The 22,639-nt window shown below is 36.0% G+C and overlaps 1 protein-coding gene across 2 annotated transcripts in view; it reads left to right on the top strand.

Annotated features, from left to right (window-relative positions):
- CARPA (Carbonic anhydrase-related protein A) overlaps nucleotides 1-18,676 on the top strand; it is a 38,984-nt gene extending 20,308 nt beyond the window's left edge. The window contains exons 2-10 of one of the 2 annotated variants that reach the window (XM_074138566.1): nucleotides 507-554; nucleotides 3,869-4,005; nucleotides 7,805-7,996; nucleotides 11,532-11,627; nucleotides 12,977-13,043; nucleotides 15,220-15,374; nucleotides 15,875-16,015; nucleotides 16,095-16,140; nucleotides 16,257-18,676. In XM_074138566.1, the coding sequence (XP_073994667.1) occupies nucleotides 507-554; nucleotides 3,869-4,005; nucleotides 7,805-7,996; nucleotides 11,532-11,627; nucleotides 12,977-13,043; nucleotides 15,220-15,374; nucleotides 15,875-16,015; nucleotides 16,095-16,140; nucleotides 16,257-16,294 (920 nt within the window). In that variant the 3' untranslated portion in view covers nucleotides 16,295-18,676. Of the gene's footprint in view, nucleotides 1-506; nucleotides 582-3,868; nucleotides 4,006-7,804; nucleotides 7,997-11,531; nucleotides 11,628-12,976; nucleotides 13,044-15,219; nucleotides 15,375-15,874; nucleotides 16,016-16,094; nucleotides 16,141-16,256 lie in introns of those variants that run through there. The other variant, XM_074138567.1, reaches the window with a different exon arrangement.
- Nucleotides 18,677-22,639: the final 3,963 nt, after the last annotated feature.

Genomic DNA, 22,639 nt, shown 5'->3' with positions numbered 1-22,639 from the left:
ACATATAATACATGTATAATGTTATTAAATACAATATTTTAATAGTTACACTGATAAGAGATTATTATGTATCATAATACATAAAATTATGTTCCTCAATAATATAACATATATTATTTCCAGCTATTTCAAGTTAAGAGGCATTTCAGAGAAAATTAAAAGAAAAAAAACAACAGAAATCTCTGTCGTGTCAAATATTAAATTTCAAGGTTACTTCGGAGACGTTCATTGTGGCATAGTTATTAGCACTGATGTTCCCTGCGAAATACTTTACTGGTGTCCAGTTAGGCGATTCTCCCTAAGCGCGATACTTATTCCCAGGAATATTTTTCGCCAATTTGAACAATCTGTGAACGATTAGGATTTTTGAAATGAACGCAATGTGCATTATATATCACCAGGGGCTAGTAATTGCAGTTACAAGTTTGTGGGTCCCTTAATATTAAGAGATACTTTTATTGCATTTAACTTTTTGCTTGTCAACATGACTAATTTCTATGTTTCAGAGATACAAGGAAGCTGGGAGGAATGGTGGACGTACGACGGAATTTCGGGTATGTGTCTTCTGTGAATGCTACGAGGTAAAACGTAGCAAATTTCTGCTACAAGGCGTTAGGCTGCCAAGTCGAATGGTTTTCCATTACTGGAATGGAGCTGTTGATCTTGTTCACGTGGCTATAGTAGCGTACCCAAACATACTGGTTCGAAACTAGTTGTAGTTTATTTGAACTGACTTTTTTTTTTCTCCATTTGAGAGCTCGCTTGGTGAAACCATGTTGAACTCCATTTTGTGATTCTTGAGTTTGAAGCTCGAGCTGTATGCCTTCGAGAAGAAAAATGCCTCAAACTATCTTAATTAATATTTCTCTACTACCTTTTTGTGATGTTTTACGCCTGAGTGGCATCCCTGAATTGCCTGTACGCCCAGATAACCGTAATAATCTAAATCCAGTTAAGTGCAATCAGGTTCTAAATCACCTTTGCCAGTGTTCACTTTTCTCGCAAATCTTTCTTTTGCAACATCTGACTCTCCAAAGATTGAAACATAATGGAGCGCTTATTCATCATTGCAGATTTCGTATAATAAACCTAATAATTCAGGAATTTTATGAAAAATACAAAACTATCCACTTCACTTCAAGGCTTAACTTCTCATTTAAGAAGGTATTTAGGGAGTGTAGATAGCAGTCTCGTGATTACTTCAGCTAAATTAGTTCATTTTCCTTTAACCATGTGATTACCCTTTTCTACCCGTTTACATATGTGATAGGCAATAAAATAAGAAAAGGTAATGCGGTTATTAGGTTTTCAATAATGGCAATTACTTTGGCTCCGGTTATGCTGTGAATGGAGTGCGTAGTAGAATCCCTATTAGTTGAACTCAGGAATCGATAAATTTGGTAATTTAATCTTTTACTATATAAACATCAACTGTGATAGAAAGGGTACAACTCAAGATTAGTAATATAAGGTACTTAGGCTAGGAAAAGTGAACCAATTGGTAAGGAAAATGACCTAACTTAAAAAGCCTTCACTGACTGGGCTCGACGCCTCCTATCATTCCGCCATTCAGTTGGCTTTGCAACGCCAGTTAGATCTTGAACTTCTCAGCTCCAGATCCTGTTGGATAGCTGTCGACTTGGCCGCCAATTAGCGCCATCATTTTATACACCTAGTGTTGCCTTCATCAATAGTGTTACAGTTAGTATGTAAGATTACACAGGCAATTCGAAAATAAACATTTACTTAACTACTAAAAGCACCAAAACATCCACAACATTAGCTCTTTTTGCTCTTTCTAGACTTCTTTCCTAGCGGAAAGCCTTCCAGCTGGAATCTACTATCATTTCAGTCTCCGTTGCTGAAGCCGTTCATTTCTTCTGTTATATTTTTCTTTTATATGTACATATCACATACTCGTATATGATCAATCTCTTTAATAAAACTAACTTCTTCCGCAAATTTCTAACAAATCAATCAGCTAGTTATTTATTAAATTAAACAACCTAAGCTGAGCCTCCATATTTACTAACAGCGTTACAAAACTTATTGTTTAATCCAATTTTTAGTATTTAATCAGTGGAACAGAACCCTTTGAAGTATGTAGGCCAAGTACGTTTATACATGTTTTGATGAAGGGCTTTAGTATCCACTCCAGCAACCGACCGTGTACTGGCTTATGTATCGTAATTAATATTTCATATTTTCATTTACTACTATAATTAATAGTAATAGCAACAATTTAAACTATTTCCATTGGTTATGTTCTCCGCGTGGTCACTCTCCTTTCTTACTTCACTCACAATTGTTAAATTTTCATTACATGTACTCCCAGGAATTATTTTTAGCTTGTTCTTCTCCTTGATACTCTTCAATACGTTTTTTGGATCCATGAATGTCCACATGATACTTCAATCAGCCCATTTATTTTTATTGATGTTAACAGAAAGTCCTAGCTTGTAGAAATATCTAAGGTTTTAGTTCTTTCTAATCCGCTGCAGATTCCTGACTAGTACATTTCTTTCTAAAACTTACAGTTTCAATTCATCTGTTGTTTTGATTGGCCAAGTCTCGGGGCGTATATTAGTACCGGTTTTACTACCTTCTGATAAGTAGTGATCTTATTGACAATAAAACTGTTCATTTATGGACTCCTTATTCGATTTCTTACATTTCAGCTTACATATTTATTTTATTATATAATATAGTAAAGCGCTAAAATCCTTTCAACCTTGAATTTACTGCTCATCAACCAGTAAGTCGCTTTGATCATTTTACTCTACTGGTTGTTACCATAAATTCGATCTTATCCTCATTTATTTAAAGATCGAGTGTGGCTGCCACTTACTTTAAATATCGTAGATCGGCTTTTAAAGCTGTTGCCAATCTTAACACCAACCGCCGTATAAACGGAGTGATTTACTAAATAGTTATAAATGTTACCTTCACATTTTAAATTCATTTTACTGATTGAATTATTGAATTGAAAAGTATTAGAAATGAAGGATCGCCCTGCCTAAGTACTAGGGTAACAACAAATTATTGTTACAGTGCATATTTTATTACCAAAGCGTCCAAAAGTGTTTCTGGTCAATTGCCTACATACACTAAACATATAATAAATTAAATATTAAGCTTGTTTGTGCCAGGAGAATGCGACATCTAAATGAAAGGACACTTTCTACGCTCAGTGGAAGTGCGTTAGAAAAGAATTGAGAGAAAACGATCGAGTACGAAGATGTAGCGCATTGTAGTAGAGTTATTACGTTGAAGTTCTTCTTATTTCCAAAAGAGAGGCCTGGATCCCAAGACTTTTTCTTCAACTATAGGATTCCCTTGTTAGTACGGTTCTTTGTATCAAAATCGGCCACTCCTACATACCATTGAAGGCTGTTGGACACTCATTCATTCACATCCAAAGAGTATATGTTCATTGATTTATAAAATTGTCAAGTTCTATTATCCAAATTCCTTTTCTACAGTGCTCATCATTTATTCTAAGCCCTTCTTTTCGTGAAGACAAAACTATCTGATCTCTGGCAAAATTGTTCTATAATTATGATAGAATCTGACTGTAGTTCTGCTAATGGTTGATAGGCTAGCACCCATAGTCTATTTCCTTGAAAAGATGTTTTGGCCAGCTTATGTACAAGTATTACACCTCTAGCTAGCCTGTGTCAACTGATTTCATGATGGCTTCATCAACTGGCAGAGTGTAATCGACTTAGGTAATTGTGTACAATTAATTGAAAGCCTTGCTTTAATTTTTTATTCATTACTAATGAATGGCAGCACTAGGTACATTCCTATATAATATTTGTAGTTAAAATAAATTAAATTGGATTTTTTATTTAATGGGTGGAGTTAGGTCCGGAGTATTGGGGTCGTATAAATCCAGAGTGGAGTCTGTGCAACAAGGGCAGGCGCCAGTCTCCAATCAATGTGGAACCAAAGAAATTATTATTCGATCCATATTTAAGACATGTGGATTTAGATAAATTTAAGGTGAGCAATATTTTTTTTAAAAAAAGAGAGAATTAGTTTAAGTTATTCACAGTGTGTTAGTAGAACAAGTGAGTGTAATGTCAATGTGCTAAATGGTCACTATTTATGAGGAGCCACTATTATTATGATCTTACAGAAGTCCTGACCAAAAGCTTTTTATTTTTTTGTAATCTGCAGAGATTACAATAGCAGCCTCTAAATTAAAATTTAGGGACATACTCACTGGAAACCCAGTTATATCATTAAATGAATATTTATTTCAGCTGCCAGCGTATCAGAACTACTGCATTGACTTAGTACAAGACAGTGACATCATAAAATAACTGTCTGATTGTCGGCAATGATAGGACGCGGGGTTGCCGTACTGAAATTATATAATTTGTTATTGCAATTGCTTTTTTTTAATCGCTAAACAAAAGTATATATTTGTCCGTTAGTTTTTAAATCATGGTATATTCTCCTGAATGCAAGTTTTGCACTAACTGCCTTTATAAAGCATTTGTCACATATTACTTTTCAATGTAACTGTATTTGTTTACGAGGGTCGTTTGAAAAGTCCGTGCAAAAATAAAAACTACTTAATTTTTTGGGGTAAACCTTTTTTATTTTTCAACATAGTCTCCTTTTAGGCTTATACACTTCGTCCAACGCTGCTCTAGTTTGTTGATCCCTTCCGAATAATAGGATTTGTCCAAGTCTGAAAAATAGCCATTCGTTTCTGCAATCACCTCCTCGTTTGAATAAAATCTTTTTCCCGCCAGCCATTTCTTCAAATTGGGGAACTAATAGTAGTCCGAGGGAGCCAAGTCTGGAGAATAGGGGGGATGTGAAACGAGTTGGAACCCTATTTCCATTAATTTTGTGACCACAACTGCTGAGGTGTGAGCTGGTGCGTTGTCGTGATGGAAAAGGACTTTTTTGTGGGCCAATCGTGGGCGTTTTTCTTGCAGCTCGGTTTTCAAACGGTCCAATAACGATGAATAATATGCACCTGTAATAGTTTTACCCTTTTCCCGATAGTCGATGAGGATTATTCCTCGCGAATCCCAAAAGACAGTCGCCATAATCTTTCCGCCGAAGGAACGGTCTTCGCCTTTTTTGGCGCAGATTCCTCCTTGGTAACCCATTGTTTAGATTGTTTTTTGGTCTCAGGAGTGTAGTGATGTATCCATGTTTCATCCACAGTGACGAAACGACGCTTAAAGTCCTGCGGATTCTTCTGTAACAGCTGCAAACCGTCCTTACAACACTTCACACGATTTCGTTTTTGGTCAAGCATGAGCAATCGCGGCACCCATCTTGCGGATAGCTTTGTCATGTCTAAATGTTAATGCAAAATATTATGTACCCGTTCATTCGAGATGCCCACAGCACTAGCAATCTCACGCACCTTCACTCTTCTGTCATCCATCACCATATCATGGATTTTATCAATGATTTCTGGAGTAGTAACCTCAACAGGGCGTCCAGAACGTTCAGCGTCACTTGTGCTCATATGGCCACTCCGAAAATTTTGAAACCACTTATAAACTGTTCTAATCGAAGGTGCAGAGTCACCATAATGTTTATCAAGCTTCTCTTTAGTCTCCTGAGTCGTTTTGCCTTTCATAAAGTAGTGTTTAATCAACACACGAAATTCTTTTTCGTCCATTTTTTGAAAATCACTCGACTTCCTCGATTCAAACGAATGCCAAACACAAAGAAATAGACCGATCTGGCTGAAACTTGGTGTGTGTTCTTCCAAGAGATGCTACTAACTAAACATAACCTCGATACGCGCCAGTAGTGCTATCTCTCTGACTTTGCACGGACTTTTCAAACGACCCTCGTAAAACGTTGACAATTTGAAAATAAACTCACATCCTTCGTAGATTAGAAGGTTTGGTTTAATCTGAACTCATGAAAAGTTAATTTAAAAAAAAACAATAAACTAATTGCAGGAAACTAGGATGTAAGCTCATAATTTTCAATCTGCAACCAGAGCAATAATCTTTCTAATTACAAAGATAATTGTGCTCAAGATAGCATCTGTTATCTTTCTGATAATCTGTTTTCCTTTGAGCAACTTGGAAAATTAATGGAATTTGATGACATAACTCTGTACTGTATTCCGCTTCTTTCTGTTAGTGTTTTGGTACTATGAGGTCAGATTTTTTTTTAATTTTTCTGTATATTTCCCTCTGAGGAAAAATATGAAACAAGAAGATATACTCGAAAACTATTTGAGAATATTTTCTTATTCATACATTGGAAGAGAAGCAATATCTTTTTAAAAATGGATGATTTGTTCCCGATTTTAAGAAGTTGGAGTAAACGCGAGTGATATGGCAAGTGATTTTAGTGTAAAAATTGTATTTTTTTGTTTTTACTTTTTAGAATATTAACCAAAAAATAAAAGAAAAAGGCAAAATGAGTTATTGCGTTTTAAAACCTGTTCTCCTAAGTCAATAGGGGTGGATGAATTATAGATTTTATAATAATGTTTAAACCTTTTCTGAAAACATTTAGTTTAAGTGAATTTTTTCGTTCATAAATCGGTGAGTATGATATTACAAGCATCATTGTCGCGCAAATCCAGAACTGTTGTAGTAAGAAAGCTTAACGCTTCTTGATATCGTTGTTAAGACTATTATGAAATATTATCCGGCAATCATTAAAACAAAAATAATAGTGATAACTATGCAGTGTGCTAGTTTAAACTGACACAGAAGGGTTAATAGCGTACACTTAACAATTGCAGGTGTGGAACTGCAGCTTATCGCCATAGTACGAAAGGAAAAGACAGTGCTTAAGCTCTGGTAGGAAAACGACGCTGGCAGATAAATCACAAGAACTGATAAGAAGTATTCTTTGATTCTCGAATACTTTTAAAAACAACTCATACGGCAACCCCTGTCTAAACTACTTGCAGTCTCATAATAGGATTAGACAAACAGCCAAAATTACCACAGCAAAATTACAGATTTGCCAGATAGGAATAAAATTAGAAGTAAACAGTGGAGTATAAAAAGCACTGACTCCATTGAGACAGATTGGTGGTAAGTAGACATGTTTGAACCTGCTGAGATAAACTAAGACGAATGACCGTTTAAAACAGACTTTTCAAAAGAAGTTTTGGCCTTTATTCAGAGCAGTAGTTCAGCTGGATAATGTTGAGTCGTTGGAGTGTGTATATTTTGCTTACATACACTCCATTGGTTGCTCTTGCTGCAAATATCTCAAGTAATAAGTAAATAATGGTTTTTGTCTTTTTAAGAAAGACGTATGAATACTAACATAAGTTTCTATTAAAGAAAGAGACTACCAATCACACGTATTTGGATGGACCTTTAACGTCCGTGAAATATCTGACGTAGAAAACATATTATATTGTTTTGAATGTCGTAACTCAGTTCTAAGAGATTAGAAAGAATACAGTATTTACATGAATTTAAAATAAAGCTGCGCTGACCGCTGAAGTACAAGTCTTTCACTGGAGTGACGCCAATGTGGATTTCTTTCCCTCACATATAGCTCAAAATGTACAACTTCCCTTAATTTGGTGATTTTTTTTTTTTTTTAAGTAGTGCATGCACCAAGTCTTGCAGTTGATAGTACAGCGAGAACTGCATTCACTGGAAGCGGTGATAAACAATGTATGTTGTAGAAGTTGGGTCTACAGTTACAACACTTGCTGAAAAACTATTTCAGATGTAATGTTCATAGTCCACCAGTACAGTACTTCATTGGCTAGTCACTGTAAAATATTTGTATAATAAAATGTTAATTCAATGTAGAAGAAATAGGTAATGGTGTCTAGGTAAGCGGCACGCTGCTGAATACGGGCCAGTCGCTGGTGTTCCGAGTGGATAAAGACACCAAACACCATGTCAACATCACAGGAGGGCCGCTGGCTTATAGGTACCAGTTCGAGGAGTTCTACATCCACTATGGCACGCTGGATCAGCAGGGCTCCGAGCACCACATCCATGGTTACTCCTTCCCTGGAGAGGTAAGTTTCAATATCTGTGCACCTTCATGCAGCTTCTATTCGATAGGGCGGCAATCTTAAGAAAAAGATCACCCAGAAACCCTAATAAAATTAAATTTTTCATGGATACGTTTTCGGAGAAAACAGTGATAGACGTCCATAATACAGAGCCCTTTACCTAGTTTAAAGAAAATCAGTGAGCAATTTTCAAGAAAATTGATACAGTAAAATGTCATTTCAAGATTGTTAATCTTTCGCCAAAATCAGAATTGAACTTTCGGAGATTTTAAATTTTTGTGTCGAATACACGACGACTATCACTATAAACAATGAACAAACGGTATGGCCCTTTTGATCTTGAACATCCAGGGCTGCTGCAATGCATAGACCTCTGCTACATCTCTGGTTAGTGGAGGGTGGCCAGCAACGTTACTCGAAGGTGAAATTGTAACGTTACTCCTGAATAAAAAGTTAAAAATAGAGGTCGATCGGAGCGAAGTTACTCAAACTGTAGAGCTAGGGCAAACCTAGAGCGTAGTTGGTATTCCAAACTGAACTACTACGTACTTCTTGCCGTCAGGTAGAGAGGTGTGTGCTCAGGTAGCACTAATGTCCAAGCTGCCTCTTTTTTTCCAAGGCAGGCGTTGGATTGTGTTTGCACACCACGTACTCTCTAATGTACAGTCTTGATAACATTACTGACTTCAACCAACTGCTATAAACAAAACTCCCAGTAACTTTCAAAGAGTTGCTTACAGTTCAACTTGACAGTTCATTTTGGTAACCACACGTTACTAAGTTTGCTATTGTTCAATTCAACACTTTGTAAATCACCCAAAATTATCTTCGTAATCGAAAACGGTCAAATAGATTCCACATCAATAAACCGGTATATTATAAAACTTAGCGTTTTTCTCCTTACAATTGAAAATTGATTTGTTTGCTTAACTATTAAACTCACACTTCGAAATTTTCTATTTCCATAAACCAACCAAGCGCTTCCCACCCTAAAAAAAAAAATACATAAAACGTCCTGTTTTCACCGCTCCACTTTCCAGTAGGTCATGGAGCGGAAGAAATGGTTATCAATGGCTTTCCAGAAGTGGCTGTAAGGTGGGTTAGACAAAAGCTTAAATTTGAATTATCCATTACTGAGTACATTCGAAGTGGCGAGTACTTCTTTTCGATTTACCAAAAAAGAATCATTTTCCAGCCAAAATCAAGTGTTCGAGTTCTAGCCGAGTAGAGCAGAGTCAGCTGTAATCGCCAACAATGAATGACGCCTTCGTAGTAGCATCAAACGCGCAGCATTATTTTTCTTTTCAAATCTTTTTCTTGGGGAACAAGTACAAGTGATTGGCTTGGAAAACCATTGGTTTTCTTTATTTGAATCGTCAAAATAAATTTATTCTTTTGATGAAATAAAAAAAATCACTCAGATGTTGCGGGCTTCAAGACGGCGTACGGCTTGCTTGGGCTTAAAGTGTACCATCAGGACCCAGGTGCGCATTACGATTGAGCGGTATACATCTAATTCTATTGAAAGTTTTCTGGTAATGAAGGTTTCACGTCTGGTGTCAGAAGTACTGAATCTACTGATAGAGAGGGTGGCCCAATTTTTATTATGCCTTCCAGAATCATACCACTCTCCATAAATTGTTTGGAACCAGACCTGAGTAGCCTATGCAACCTTCCCGCTCTGTTTATTGATAAAGGTTAATGGCTTTTTTTTACAGCTTTATGTTAAGCCGTACCGCGTTTATGTTAAGTGGACCAAATTGATGGTTTAAGCATGTTTTTTTAATTACATTGTTCTATTTAATACTCTTGAAAATAAAGAGGTAACTTATACGAAAGGTTTGATAAACATAGTTGATAATCAGTACAAAGTATAAGATTAAGGAAGAGAGAGGAAAAAAAAGCCTACAGGCTTTCATTATAGCCTAATAATTGTAGACTGTGTGCGGATTTAGGCCAGTTAATGCTGTGAAATAGAAGGCAATATTAGTCCTTAGTGTTGGTTTCAGCTGTAGGCTGAAGGATTTTTTTTTTTTTCAATGTGTTAGTTTTTGAATTTTTAGTTTTGACAGAGAAGTGTTTGTGTGGTGGGGAGTATGGTGTCTGGTAACCGGTAACCACGCGGCTAGAGAGGACGGCGGGCGCGGGCGGTTAGCGGCTCCTGCCCGTGTGGCGGGGAGCCGCGCAGGCGCTGGCTGCCGGTCAATACTCCACTCACACGGCCTCAAACAACTGCCACCTTACTGCCAAAATAATCTGCTAAAGAACACTCGCATGACTTTTCTCTTACTCTAATTCTTCGACTTCTAATTTACACATTCTTGTTCAAACTTAATTTCATTGAGCGTTGAGTTGGTTTTCGTATTACATAAGGGCGTTTATAAGTTAACGCTGCTATTTACAAAAAAAGTGTGACGTGATAAGTCCTCTAGAACGCCTCAAAATCACTTTATTCGATTATATGTAATAAATAGAGGTGGAAGGTCTATATGAGTTATGGGTTAAAAAACAATACCTGGGAGCTGTTTTTAAGAAATCAGCAATGTAGTGTAGTATTTCCGGACGACCCACTTTAAAGGCAGCCTAACTTCACCCCTCGTTCAAAATCCTCCCATTAATGAATTTTACCACAAAATTTTTCAGATAAATGTGAAAAAACTACGAGTTTTTAGTGATACAGAATGTTTAAATGAAAAGCGATAAAGGTTTTTCTAGAAAATCACCAAAATCTGCTCATCGAATTTGGCCGAATAAAAAAAATTCCATTTATGTTACTAAAACTCCGGGCAATGTCTAGCCTAAATCAAATATAGAATTTGAAATTTCTGAGGTTTACGGTTTTGACATACACTCGCCCACTCACATATTCTTATTCACAAGGACTAATCGTGAAATCACTTTTCCTTTTCACAGGAGATCTCAAAATTTGTTTCCTCGGTGAAATAAAAAAAAAAATCAGCATGGAATCTAACGAGGGACAGCAATTGACCAATTTGTTTAGGGGATTATTCTAACCATTAGTTGGAATACAATGTTATAAAAGCATCAACATAATAATCACTGACACTGTTGAGAATAATGTGTCGCCTAGCTTTAATAGAACCGTCATTGAAACGTACTGAATTTTGGTTTAATTGAAATAGACATATATTTATCTATTTAATCAGGGAGCTTTACTATTATCAATGAAATTATGGCTTCATATTTAATTCTATCTCATCCATGAAGTCGTTTAGACTTTACAGTGTACTGAAAGAGCTCTTCAGAGAACTCGTAACCCCTTTTTAGGTCCTCTAAAATGACTTTGTCCATAAAATGTTCGGAATACTTGTTTAATGAAGTTTAAAGACAATCATTGGGATCGTGCCAAAAAACAAAAAAAAATCACATTGAAAATTGGAAGTTACGATTAGCTGATTAATGCAATATGTCTTCCTGGCCACACCTTAACCAAATGTCAAATTTTACTTGCTTCAATTTTTCACAAGATTGCAATGCTTTGAGTAGCAGGCCATTTTAACTCTATAAATGCTTGCAGATCCAGCTGTACGGCTTCAACGCAGAGCTTTACCACAACATGACTGAGGCGCAGCACAAATCGCAAGGCATCGTCGGCATTTCACTGATGGTACAGGTACGCTAGATCTGAACTAAGACCAGCCAGTTTCTACAGCGTTTGCTGTTTTATCATGGAGCGTTATTACTGTTAGAGTGAGACTATCCTCTTGCTGTTATTTCTACCATGATGTCACTGTTAAAAGTAGTAATATAATGATCATATTGCGCAGTGAGCCAACGATGTACTGCAGGCTGCTTAATTTGCACTTACAGCAGCCAATTTAGGCTCTCAGGTTCTTTAGCTGCCCTTCTGAGTTTACTATTCCTGTGAGAAAACCCGAAAGCACTCGTAGTCTATTTAATTCTTCTTCTTCTTCACTTTTCTTACTTGCTCTTTGAATAGTATAATATTTGTGTGATATAATTTTCTAGTACAAACGCGCCTTGTTTTTGTTTTTGTTTTTGTCATGTTAGTCGGCTCAGAATTTCAAGTGGGCAGCATCTATTTGCACCTTGCACAAGGCGAACAAGCCGGACAAGGTTTTACCTCTGTTCGATGGAGCCAGGCTTAAAAACAATCAAGCCCCATGTACAGTAGTAACATTGCAATGTTTGCTAGTTTGCCGTACTGCTGGATCATACAACCGATCTCTTACGGTGCTACAGACAAGTGCCTCCTCAAAATCCTGTACGCCTGAACAATAGTCTTGGATATTCAGGCTGTGGAGGCTGGCAATCTTCCTTTCCTAGCTCGTTTTCTTGCTCGTTGTCCAGGAAGTCGTAGCGTCTCACTGGACCTTCTATCCTTATATCACACAGCGCTTATCCAGCAACAGTTGGGTACTATAAAAAGAATACTGCCCTTTACCAGGTTATTGTCATTGTCAGTCATCTCATTATATGTCCTAATTATCATAGATAGCCTAAATTTATTATTCCCGCTCTAAGTTTACCTAGGCACTCCTGGATCATATGGCCTCTATCTAGGTACAACAGCTAACTATTTTCAATTATTTGAACTTCAGTCTAGTAGGGTAGTGATTTGCCCAAATACTCCTCCATGTGCAAAATGCCCTCGACTGCCAGTCATCCAACCGCCTACTAATTTAGTTACCTGTTGTTATTGTTCCACACTTTCTGTTACTCAGCCTCTTTAAAAAAATGCTTGACGAATATGATATATTAACCATGCCATTTGTGACTGTGATCCACAAAGGATAACCGTGGAAAATTCATTTCTTTCAATTCCTCGCTTGCAATTATGAGAATTTACCACTTAGGCCAACCTTTCGACTAAAAGTTGAAGGGAATTTGTCTGCATTCTATCTTGAGAGGAATAACAATTATAAGAAAATCCGTCTCAAATACTCGACTTAATATTTCATTGTGCTTGGTTCTGTCAGTAACTTGATAAAACTGTTGCAGATTGGCGAAACACCAAACAATGAATTGAGACTGATCACTAGCTCCTTTAGCAAAGTCAAATTTAAAGGTAATTGTTATTTATATGACCAATAAGAAAAATTTTAATTTTTTTATACTATTTTAAAACTAATTTTATCAGGGTGCAAATAAAAAATAATAGTCTGTTCTTTTTATTTTGTTTATTTTTACACACGCCAGTAATACGTTTCTACCTTCACAGTCATCTTCAGTTTTACAAATGAACATACTATATATAACCTTAGTGAGTCGTCAACATGGTTGAGTATGAGTGTAGGAAGGTTCTATAAAAGTCTAGTGAAATAATAACATGGTTAAATCTGAGTGTAACATAGTCCTATATGTCTAGTGAATTGATAACATGGTTAAATCTGAGTGTAACATAGTCCTATATGTCTAGTGAGTCGTCAACATGGTTTAATATGAGTGTAGGATGGTCCTATATAGGTCTAGTGAGTCGTCAACATGGTTTAATATGAGTGTAGGATGGTCCTATAAGTCTAGTGAATCGTCAACATAGTTAAATGTGAATGTAGAAATTGCTTTTATGTTTACAGAAATTGCTACCAGAGTTCTCCACCGAATGGAGTGTAAAGTAAGCTTACCGCCTATTTAATGGCGGCTCTCATACCTATTTCCTTATTAACTATTTCACGAAGGGAAGGGATTAGCTATGAGGTTAGCATACTGGACTCCCACGCGGAGGTCCCGGGTTCGAATCCAGCAGCTGACCCTTAGATTTTCTCTTCCTAGGAGCTTCTTACAGCTCACTGTCCGGTGATGGACAGTGTTGTCTGTAACGAGAGAACACTGTCCGGAGGCCGGCAGTGCACTGGAAAAAGCTCCGGGCGCTAATGACCTCAGCTGTTGAGGCGCCAAAAAAAAAAAAAAACTATTTCACGATTAAACAATACAAATTCTGAAGTTTTTTTGTTTCTGTTGACGATAATTGCGTAAAAGACGAAGTATTATTCCAAAAGAAATGTGATTTATCGTATTTTTAATGGGGAATTTTTTTCTTGCTTTAATCGAAAGTTTATCAAATACCTACGGGAGAAATGTCGGAAAAAAATTTTAAATTAATTATTTCATTGAAATTAATCATTTTAAAGTATTGGCCAATCACAGCGTAGTAGGGTTGCAGACTGTGGGCGGGTCACGCCCACCTCTAGTGTCATCACGCCCCTTCCAATGAAAACCATTCATGGCTGGTCAATGCGGTATTGACAATGGTGTTTCAACACCTTCACTTATTTTTCGGAATCTTCCATTATTTTTTCATATTCTATTCACTTTTTTTTTTTGCTATTTTAGGAGTAATATTAATCTTACGTACATATACATAATGCTTAGTTTTCGAATATTTTTCGCCAATACATGACAGTTTTACTTTGCTTTCTCATGAAAAGAATCTCGTATGAACACTTAACGAATATTTTATTATAACTTAAATTATTTTATTAGATCAGCTTCAAATGAATCCGTTCGGCAAATTCATAGTAAATTACAGAAAAAGCCTTTCTTTAAAACTGCAATTCCGTTGTACTGATTTTCTTTATTCTTGAAAGTTTGGTTTGAAATTTAATAATTAAATACTTTAGTATTTGAGGTAGTAAAACTTTAAATATTTTAAATGGAAGTTTAGATAACCTTTTTTAACTCCTCGTAAAATGAGAGTATAAAATGGTTCTATGTGAGTCACCAGCACGGTGAAATGTGAGTGTAAGGGTGGGCCTATCTTTGTTTAATGAATCGTGTGCTGGTGAAGTTCAAAATTATTTGAAAAGTTTTTGTTGTAGATACTGAGAAAGGTGGCCTCGCCAAAACGTGGTCTCAACCATTAGTTGAAAAGTCATATAGAGTATGGATAAATAAATTTGATTAACGATTAACTGAACTTTCATTCAAATGGTTTTTCACTTGTAAAATGGGGGAAAAAAATGAATAAGGCGCCATGATATTAAGCGACTAGCGGTGAGGATCGCAAAGCTGTGATGCTGAGATTGGATTGCGGTGCTGAGTTCGATTTTCGGCCTTAAACTAGAATTTTATTTGCCTGTTTATGGGAAATTCACAGTAAAGTATGGTAGCAATACTCCGCAAAAACAAGCTGCTTTTTTTTTGTTTTTAGTTTTAATTTGGACGTACGCCTTGTATAGGGTTATAAGTTAAATGAAGTGTATTTATTTATTTATAATTGAATTAGGCAATATTTCTCATTATAGGCGCACACACTCCAATTCGCCACCTGTCGCTACGCAGTCTACTGCCCGACACGGAACACTACATGACGTACGACGGGTCCACCACACATCCTGGATGCTGGGAGACTACAGTCTGGATCATACTCAACAAACCCATCTACATTACTAGACAAGAGGTAATTTATATCTATTCTATTACATTAACCTAAAAACCTATTACTACTTTAAGCAATTATTAAATAAATTTAGAAACATATCGCTCAAACTTATGTAAATGTGATATATTTTATAAAGAATAAATAACGTTTTTCCAATGAAACATTGTTCTGTCCAACTACTTTTTTTTCCGTTTTTAATTTTGGCAGAGCAAATTTAATAGCTCACAGAAGTTGAAACTATAGTGAAGAAGAACAAAACTAAATAATGGTATTTGTAATGCATCCAATAGGTGACAGAAAGACCTTACAATCGTCCAATCAACGGGCTATAATAATAAAATATTCATTGATGGAAATTACTGCTTTATACAATTGATTTGAACCAACTATGTTTGGTTGATGCCTTACAAAAATTTCAAGCTTGGCAGTAATTAAATAAATAGTTCGGCCCTGTTGTTTACTAGGGTTGTAAATTGCATGCCAGTAACTGGAGTTGAAGTTAATTATTTAATGTGTAGCTTTATGCACTACGTCAATTGAAGCAAGGCTCTGAGAAGACTCCGAAAGCCCCGCTAGGCAATAATGCGCGTCCTTTGCAGCCGCTGCATCACCGCACTGTGCGCACCAACATCGACTTTCAATCTTCTGAAACTCCTTCGGTGGGTACCCAAGTCAGATGGTACTTCTTATCAATAATCATTGAAGATTTGATAATCATTTCTTGATTGCTGTTTTTAGGGCAAAATCTGTTCAGTGAGCATGCACAAAGAAATGCATTACAAAGGTAAGCAATAGCTCTCTTTCTTGCCTTGCAAACTGAGATCGTATTGCAGACACTCATTGTTTGTCTGTTTTTTGCTAGATACACATTAACTAATTGTGAATATGGTTGTGTTGCAGCTAACACGTGGCGAGAAGATCCGCTCTACCCTCTATGAGCTACAACTGCTCTTCTACCCAACTAAAATTATCAAACATTAACGTCAGGACAAATATTATTTAGAAATGGACGAAGCAGAAGCAAAATCAGTGTCACCTGTCATAAACAACCCTGTATGATGAAAAACTGACTAGCTAAGTAGTGCTAGCTTAGTAGGCCGGTGCACACGGCTAGCCTTAAGCGACAGAGGCGGGCCTTCAAGTTTCAGAATTTAGAACACGTTTAAACCTAACCCAGTCAATCTTATCTAGCAAAATTCTAGCTTTCCTACCTCAACCTAGTCTTGGTTACAATTCCCCAAACCTTTCTTATCCTTATGGTAACCTAATAATCTAACAAAGATCTTAATAGTCAGGATAATCAGGATCTTAATAGTCGTCTAAATAGTCTAAAAGTAGGATTGTATCCTTTTTTTAATGCTCAGTTCAATAAATTTAAGCTATTGTTTCTGATTACAGGGAATTGTTGGACAAAAAAAACTAGAATAATCTTATTATTTATTAAGAGGTAGAACTGAGAGGCTGTGAGCCGCTGCGCTCGCAGGCATGTCTTCCAGTCAGGTGTACTGGCGCGCTTGTTATGCTGGACCCAACTAACCTCCAACTCTTGTTAACACCGAAACAAGTAACTCTCTTGAGACTGAACATTTCTCCAATGGATACTTAAACAATTAATAAGAAAACCTTAAAAGTTCTCTAAAAGAATCCGAACCAAATATATTTATAATGACGTTGTATATTTTTGCAGCTGAAATAGTTGAGTGTCATCATTGTGTTCCTACTACTGTAGTAGATCACAATTATACAAGTTTAATTTATTATCAAATTGGAGTTGTTATGGAAGGTATATATAAATTTATATAACAGAAGGCTCTGCTCAAAAACAGAAAATCTGGAGTTACAAAATGTGACTTTTTCATTGTTGCCACTAAGGAGTCAGGTTTATTTTTAATAATAGCTTGGAAGCTAGTAAGCAGAAAATGACTCAATCCCAACTGCAGTTGCGGCGAATTTCAATGTTTTTTAAGATTAAATGAAAAATGTTTATCGCGAGATGAATTCATATTAATTTTTTCTAAATTTAATTAATTACAAAAAAGTTTTAAAAGTGCAAGACTTAAACAATAAATGCGCCACACTCCAAATAACTCTGCTCTGCCTCAACCTATCTCAAGCAGTTAAGTAGATACTGTTAGATTGATCTCTGGTAGATCTAATCAATTCTAGGGTGAAGTGTTTTCTACAGTTTTTTTTTTTTGACGGAACACTAGTCAAGAAAACGTTGAGAGTAGAACTGCCGTTATGAGTGAAATTTGGTTTTTTGAGCAGAGCACTTTTCAACGACCATCGACTGTATACATATTATCTGTTTGTCTAGTCTGTTTCTGAGTAAATAATCTGTAACTGTACTTAATATATGAATAAGACTCTGTATATTGCGTAATCTGATACATGAATATATCTAGCAACATTGTAACAACGAACAAAATATTAAATTATTTTTAACTTATAACAAAACCCAGAAATATTTTGGGTTTTATTTTTATTAGCTAGGGATTTTAAGGAATACTAACTAGTCTGGTTGCTATGATTGTAACCAAGTCTGCGAATACAGATCTGCGCGCTGACTGTTGTGGCATGTCAAAACAAATCTTACAGATCCAAAAGATATGACGAGTATCCTAACCAATTTATCCATGCTTTAAATCGACTGAAGGCCACTTTAAGTGGTAGTGTTTTAACTAAGACGTCAGAACACACTATTATGAAAAGTTTTTTCTTATAGTCAGCCATTATTTTTGCATAAAAGGCATTGCGGTTAGGTACAGTCCAGAGTATGCACCTGCATTTAGACTACCTTACCAAATGAGCCCTTAGGCTATCCCAGAAAACCACAAAAACAGTTCTAGGATTTGAATATTGATCCAGACCTAATCCAATCACATTAAGCGGACAAAAACCTAATAGAAAAATTAGCATAACCTCACCCACAAACTACTTAAACAAAGTTTCTGATTCTCTCAGTTCAAACTAAAATAAATGTTTTTTTGCTACATCTCATTTACTTCATAAAAGGGGCATAATAAAACCTATCCCTCAGAGAAAAAAAAGGGATCCAACTAAATGCATGGAAGAGATCCATAAATACCAGCCACAAGATCTTACTCTCCATCGTGGATGGTAGTACTGAACTCATCCATGGAGACAAACACTGCAAAGTTAGCACCCCCGGAAGCCAAACGACACAGCAACGGCTCGAGACCAATAAATGGGAGAGAGGCTCCTTATTTGGCCTACCTATCCATCTCTTCATTTCCTGAAATCCTTAAATAACTTTAAACCCCTGGCTAGAGGGACAGCTTTACTAGAAGATTGCTCATCCTGATTCCTGGAACATTTTAACACCAATCTATACGTGAATCTATACGGTCTGTCTATTCGAGCAGATGTGAGCGCCTTTTATATGAGTCATCTGAAATACTACAAAGAATACCATAAGTCTTGACAAGGAACAAAGCTGTCCACTTTCTAAGAGACAAATCCAAGCGATAGATTGCATTAGTTGTGGTACATGCTGTGCACTTCATGAATGGTTTGATTTTAAGTTCTGTTCGAACGCATATTTGTTATAATTAAAAACATGTCTTTTACTTCCTTGCGAAGTGGATGGTTTGCCCACGATGCCAGTATATTTCTTGGTCCTTTCATCATCAAAAAACCAGTCCGAGGGCTTTCTTGTAACTAACCAATGATCATTTATGTAAGCACTTCCATATTATCACGACTAACTCAGTTTAAGCTTCGAGGTTTCTGTAAATTCCATCCTTCTTCACACATATATCTAGCTATTACTCTACAATTGTTAGGAGGTGCTCTATCAATAAAGTACGAGATCAGATGAATATTTTGACAAGATTTAGACTGCCATTGCACGCAATTTCTGTGTAAATTTAAGTAAATACTGTATTTTTTATTATAACTAACTGCCAGATGAGCGAGATCCTGTTGTTCTTTGTACCACTGTATCGCAACTATACACTGCTTAAGGTATATTATAAATATGTGTAACGTTAAGAAATAGTAGCTGCCGCTTGCCCTTCTGTGTACTAATTTATTAATTCTAATAATTCAGTTGACAATAGTCGGCGACCAGAAGTGATGGAACTGTGCAAGCTTGGAAGTGGTAAGAGCACTGAGTAATTTGAGAGCTATGCAGCTGGCTTACTAAAATCTTCTTTAATGATATTTCTACCCTGCTAATATCCACTAATCTAGCAAAACTGAAAACAGATCTGCAACAATCCTTGCTAGCATTCACAGGTTATACTAGTTCTAGTCTTTTCCACATTCTCAAGAACTTACGTTCATTATTTTCCTGAATGCGACGGTTCATTTTGGACTCAACTGAATAAATCTTATAATTGCGTGAATTTGCGTTATCCAAAAGCCCTTTTCCATGCTACAAAGGCTGTCTCAAATAAAGTCAATAAAATCAAAGTCCAAAACAAAAGCCTTCGCCTTGCTTGAAATTCTTTACAATCTAGACATTCATTTGACGAATACCTGTTTCTTCTCCTATCATAATACCTTCTCTTAAGGGGTTTCCGTAGAAGCTCTAATTAAACAATCTAAGTGATTTTCCGTGAAGGCCAGGAACTCTACATCTCTTTGATTAATCTGTAGGACCTTTAATTACCATTTCAGACTACTAAAAACCTACCGAGCATCCATAAAAGTGAATTCTGTAGAACTAACCTGTACTACACTAGGACATTGCCCAGAAACTCGCCAATATGAGTTCCAAAAGACACATAGCTTAAATCTCAATCTGGAAAACAGTGGTTTATTCACCGAGAGATGCTGCCTTGTCACAAAATCAGATTCTCTCCAAACCCTGTTGGTCAGTCCAATAAAAATTACCAAATTTGAAATCATGAATTTAATTTCAAAATCTAAGAAACTACTCAGTGGTCTGACGTTAATGCTGAAATTAACTACATACTTGTTTATACTATTTTGTTTTGAATTCGTTGAGAGCATTACCATACTTCTGTCGCCATGAAACCGCTAGCAAGAAACAAAATTATAATCTAGAAATACGAAAGTGAATCACAGAGCTTTCAGTAAGTCCATAATATTTGTATATAATGCATTAATTTCATTACGAACTTCCCATCAGAAGATTACGCATCGCCACACACCAAATAAAGAGGTGCATGCAAAGTGAACGCGGAACAGTTTGTCAAAACGGTTGTAAAAAAAAAAATCCTGATTGTTTGAAATATCGGTTTCATAACTTTCTCTGTTTCTAAAATTATATCACAGCGTTTTCTAAAGTCATCTTGGTGCTGAGCTCGCTTTGAGGCTGCTTTCAATCTTGCTTTATGAACCTCAAAGTGACTGTGTTCATGAGCATAGTTAAATCATTTGCGGTAAAGCATTAAATGAGAACTTGGCTCTTCAGAATACATCCATCATCCCTCTTTTGCAGTGAATGATGCATAAGCAAAAAGAGCTTAACGCATTAAGCAATACTTGGTCATCCGAATACAGCCGCCTTGATCATTTACCTTTTTATTTTACCGGTGATTAATAGACAAAAAGAAGCAAATAAAGCAACATGCTTCTTATTATGATTTTTTTTTTAGAATCTTCCAAGTGACTTGATCTTTATGTGAACTAAAAACATTTTTGGCCAATACTCATAAGTTTTGAACAAGTCAACAAGTTCAACCAGTCAATTTTGCCATTCTGTCGTCCGCCTTATATCGCTCTTTAATTTTGTAAAGACTAGTTCCCAATAAAAATTATATTTTTCCATTTAGCTTTTTGAGCAATTGGTAGATAGCCAAGGTCAGAAAATAGTAGTCAAAGAACATCTGGAAATCAGATACAATTTGATTTGCCCTGGATACATACCCTTTCTGAAGAGTTAGTGGAATGCAGTGGTGAGTTTAAGACCAGCAATTCGGCATACTGGAGAAAGTTCTTAAAGCAATAACTCAAATAAGCAGAATCTTTCGTTCTATTTTGCAGCCGTGTGTATTATATTTATTTTGCTATAATGTAAAGGCTGGTGGTGAAGTACCACAGCGAGCTGTTAGGTTATGCAGTTCGCCATCAACCGACCTTGTATTTTTATTGATTTTAGCCACTTTTTTTTTAAACCGTTCCGAAAAACCACTAAGAAATGAATTTATTATCGCTTTTAAGAAATCATGTACTGAAGTGAACTATATGAGTACTGATATAACGTTTTCTACGAGAAGCAATGCTGTCAATATAGTAATACTGTACAGTTACAAGTCTATAAATATACTATAAATATAAATATATATATATATATATATAAATAAATTATGTTAATAATTAGGTAGAAATACAAAATAATAAAAAAATGTAAAGCAGTTATATTTATGAAGAATGGTCAGAGTAGCCATTACAAAATAGTTTTCAAAATTGGCTTCCTTATTTACTCCCTATACCATCTTGATCCTGAAGCAATTTCATAATGACTGTTCACTTAACTAGAACAAAAATTGAAGTAAGATTGTAAAGAACTGTGCGATCCATTGTCTTCGAAAGATGATGACTATCAATTTGAGCTGTCAGAGCAAACTGAAAAAGATGAAATAGCGCACCAAGTTCAGATAGATGTTCTGAAAAATTTTTGTTGGATGTACCTATGTATTAGGATAGATATTTTGAAGTGCTAGAGAAGTTTGATTACTTTTACGCAGTCTTGCTTGAGGTGCCTATTGAGGTAATTCAAGCCAACAAATTCAATAATCCTTGAATTTGCTGAGTTTGAGATTTAAAATAACAGAGAAGATAAAGAAACTGAGGTAGTATCTATTAAACTTGAGGCAATCAACTAAGGCTACTCAAACGCAATTCTACACATTGCGGTTGTTTTCAAAAACAATTAGGATTATTATCCTAAATAATGTTTTTAAATTGCACGCGTATAGCTACTTTGACTTGTCTATAATTTCATTCATTGGACATGGCCTGATCATTTTATATCACAGCAGCTATTGAGTAGTGATATCGCTCTTCTGCGTATTTATAAAGTTCAATTCAGATTAAATTAGTTTGTTGCCCCCAAAAAAATGTGGGTAATATTTTAAAATGGTGAAAATTACGAATGATTTGAGTCCACATAATGGATACGTCCTAATTTCATATGATATAAAAGCGGGCAATGCATGCCTTCATTCATACAAAGTTTAGCACAGTTATAAAGATGGAGCTAGCTTTACAAATAGATACTCTAGATCCAGCATAGATACTCTAGATATAGAACTATGGTGTGGGGGGAGGTAAAGGAAAAAATACCTGGC

The sequence above is a fragment of the Rhodnius prolixus genome, unplaced genomic scaffold (assembly GCF_049639745.1).
Source record: "Rhodnius prolixus isolate KJV_2025 unplaced genomic scaffold, Rpr scaffold_11, whole genome shotgun sequence".
NCBI classification, from domain to species: Eukaryota; Metazoa; Arthropoda; class Insecta; order Hemiptera; family Reduviidae; genus Rhodnius; species Rhodnius prolixus.
The sequence above is the reverse complement of the archived record's forward strand: the minus strand, read 5'-3'. Positions and strand labels throughout refer to the sequence as shown.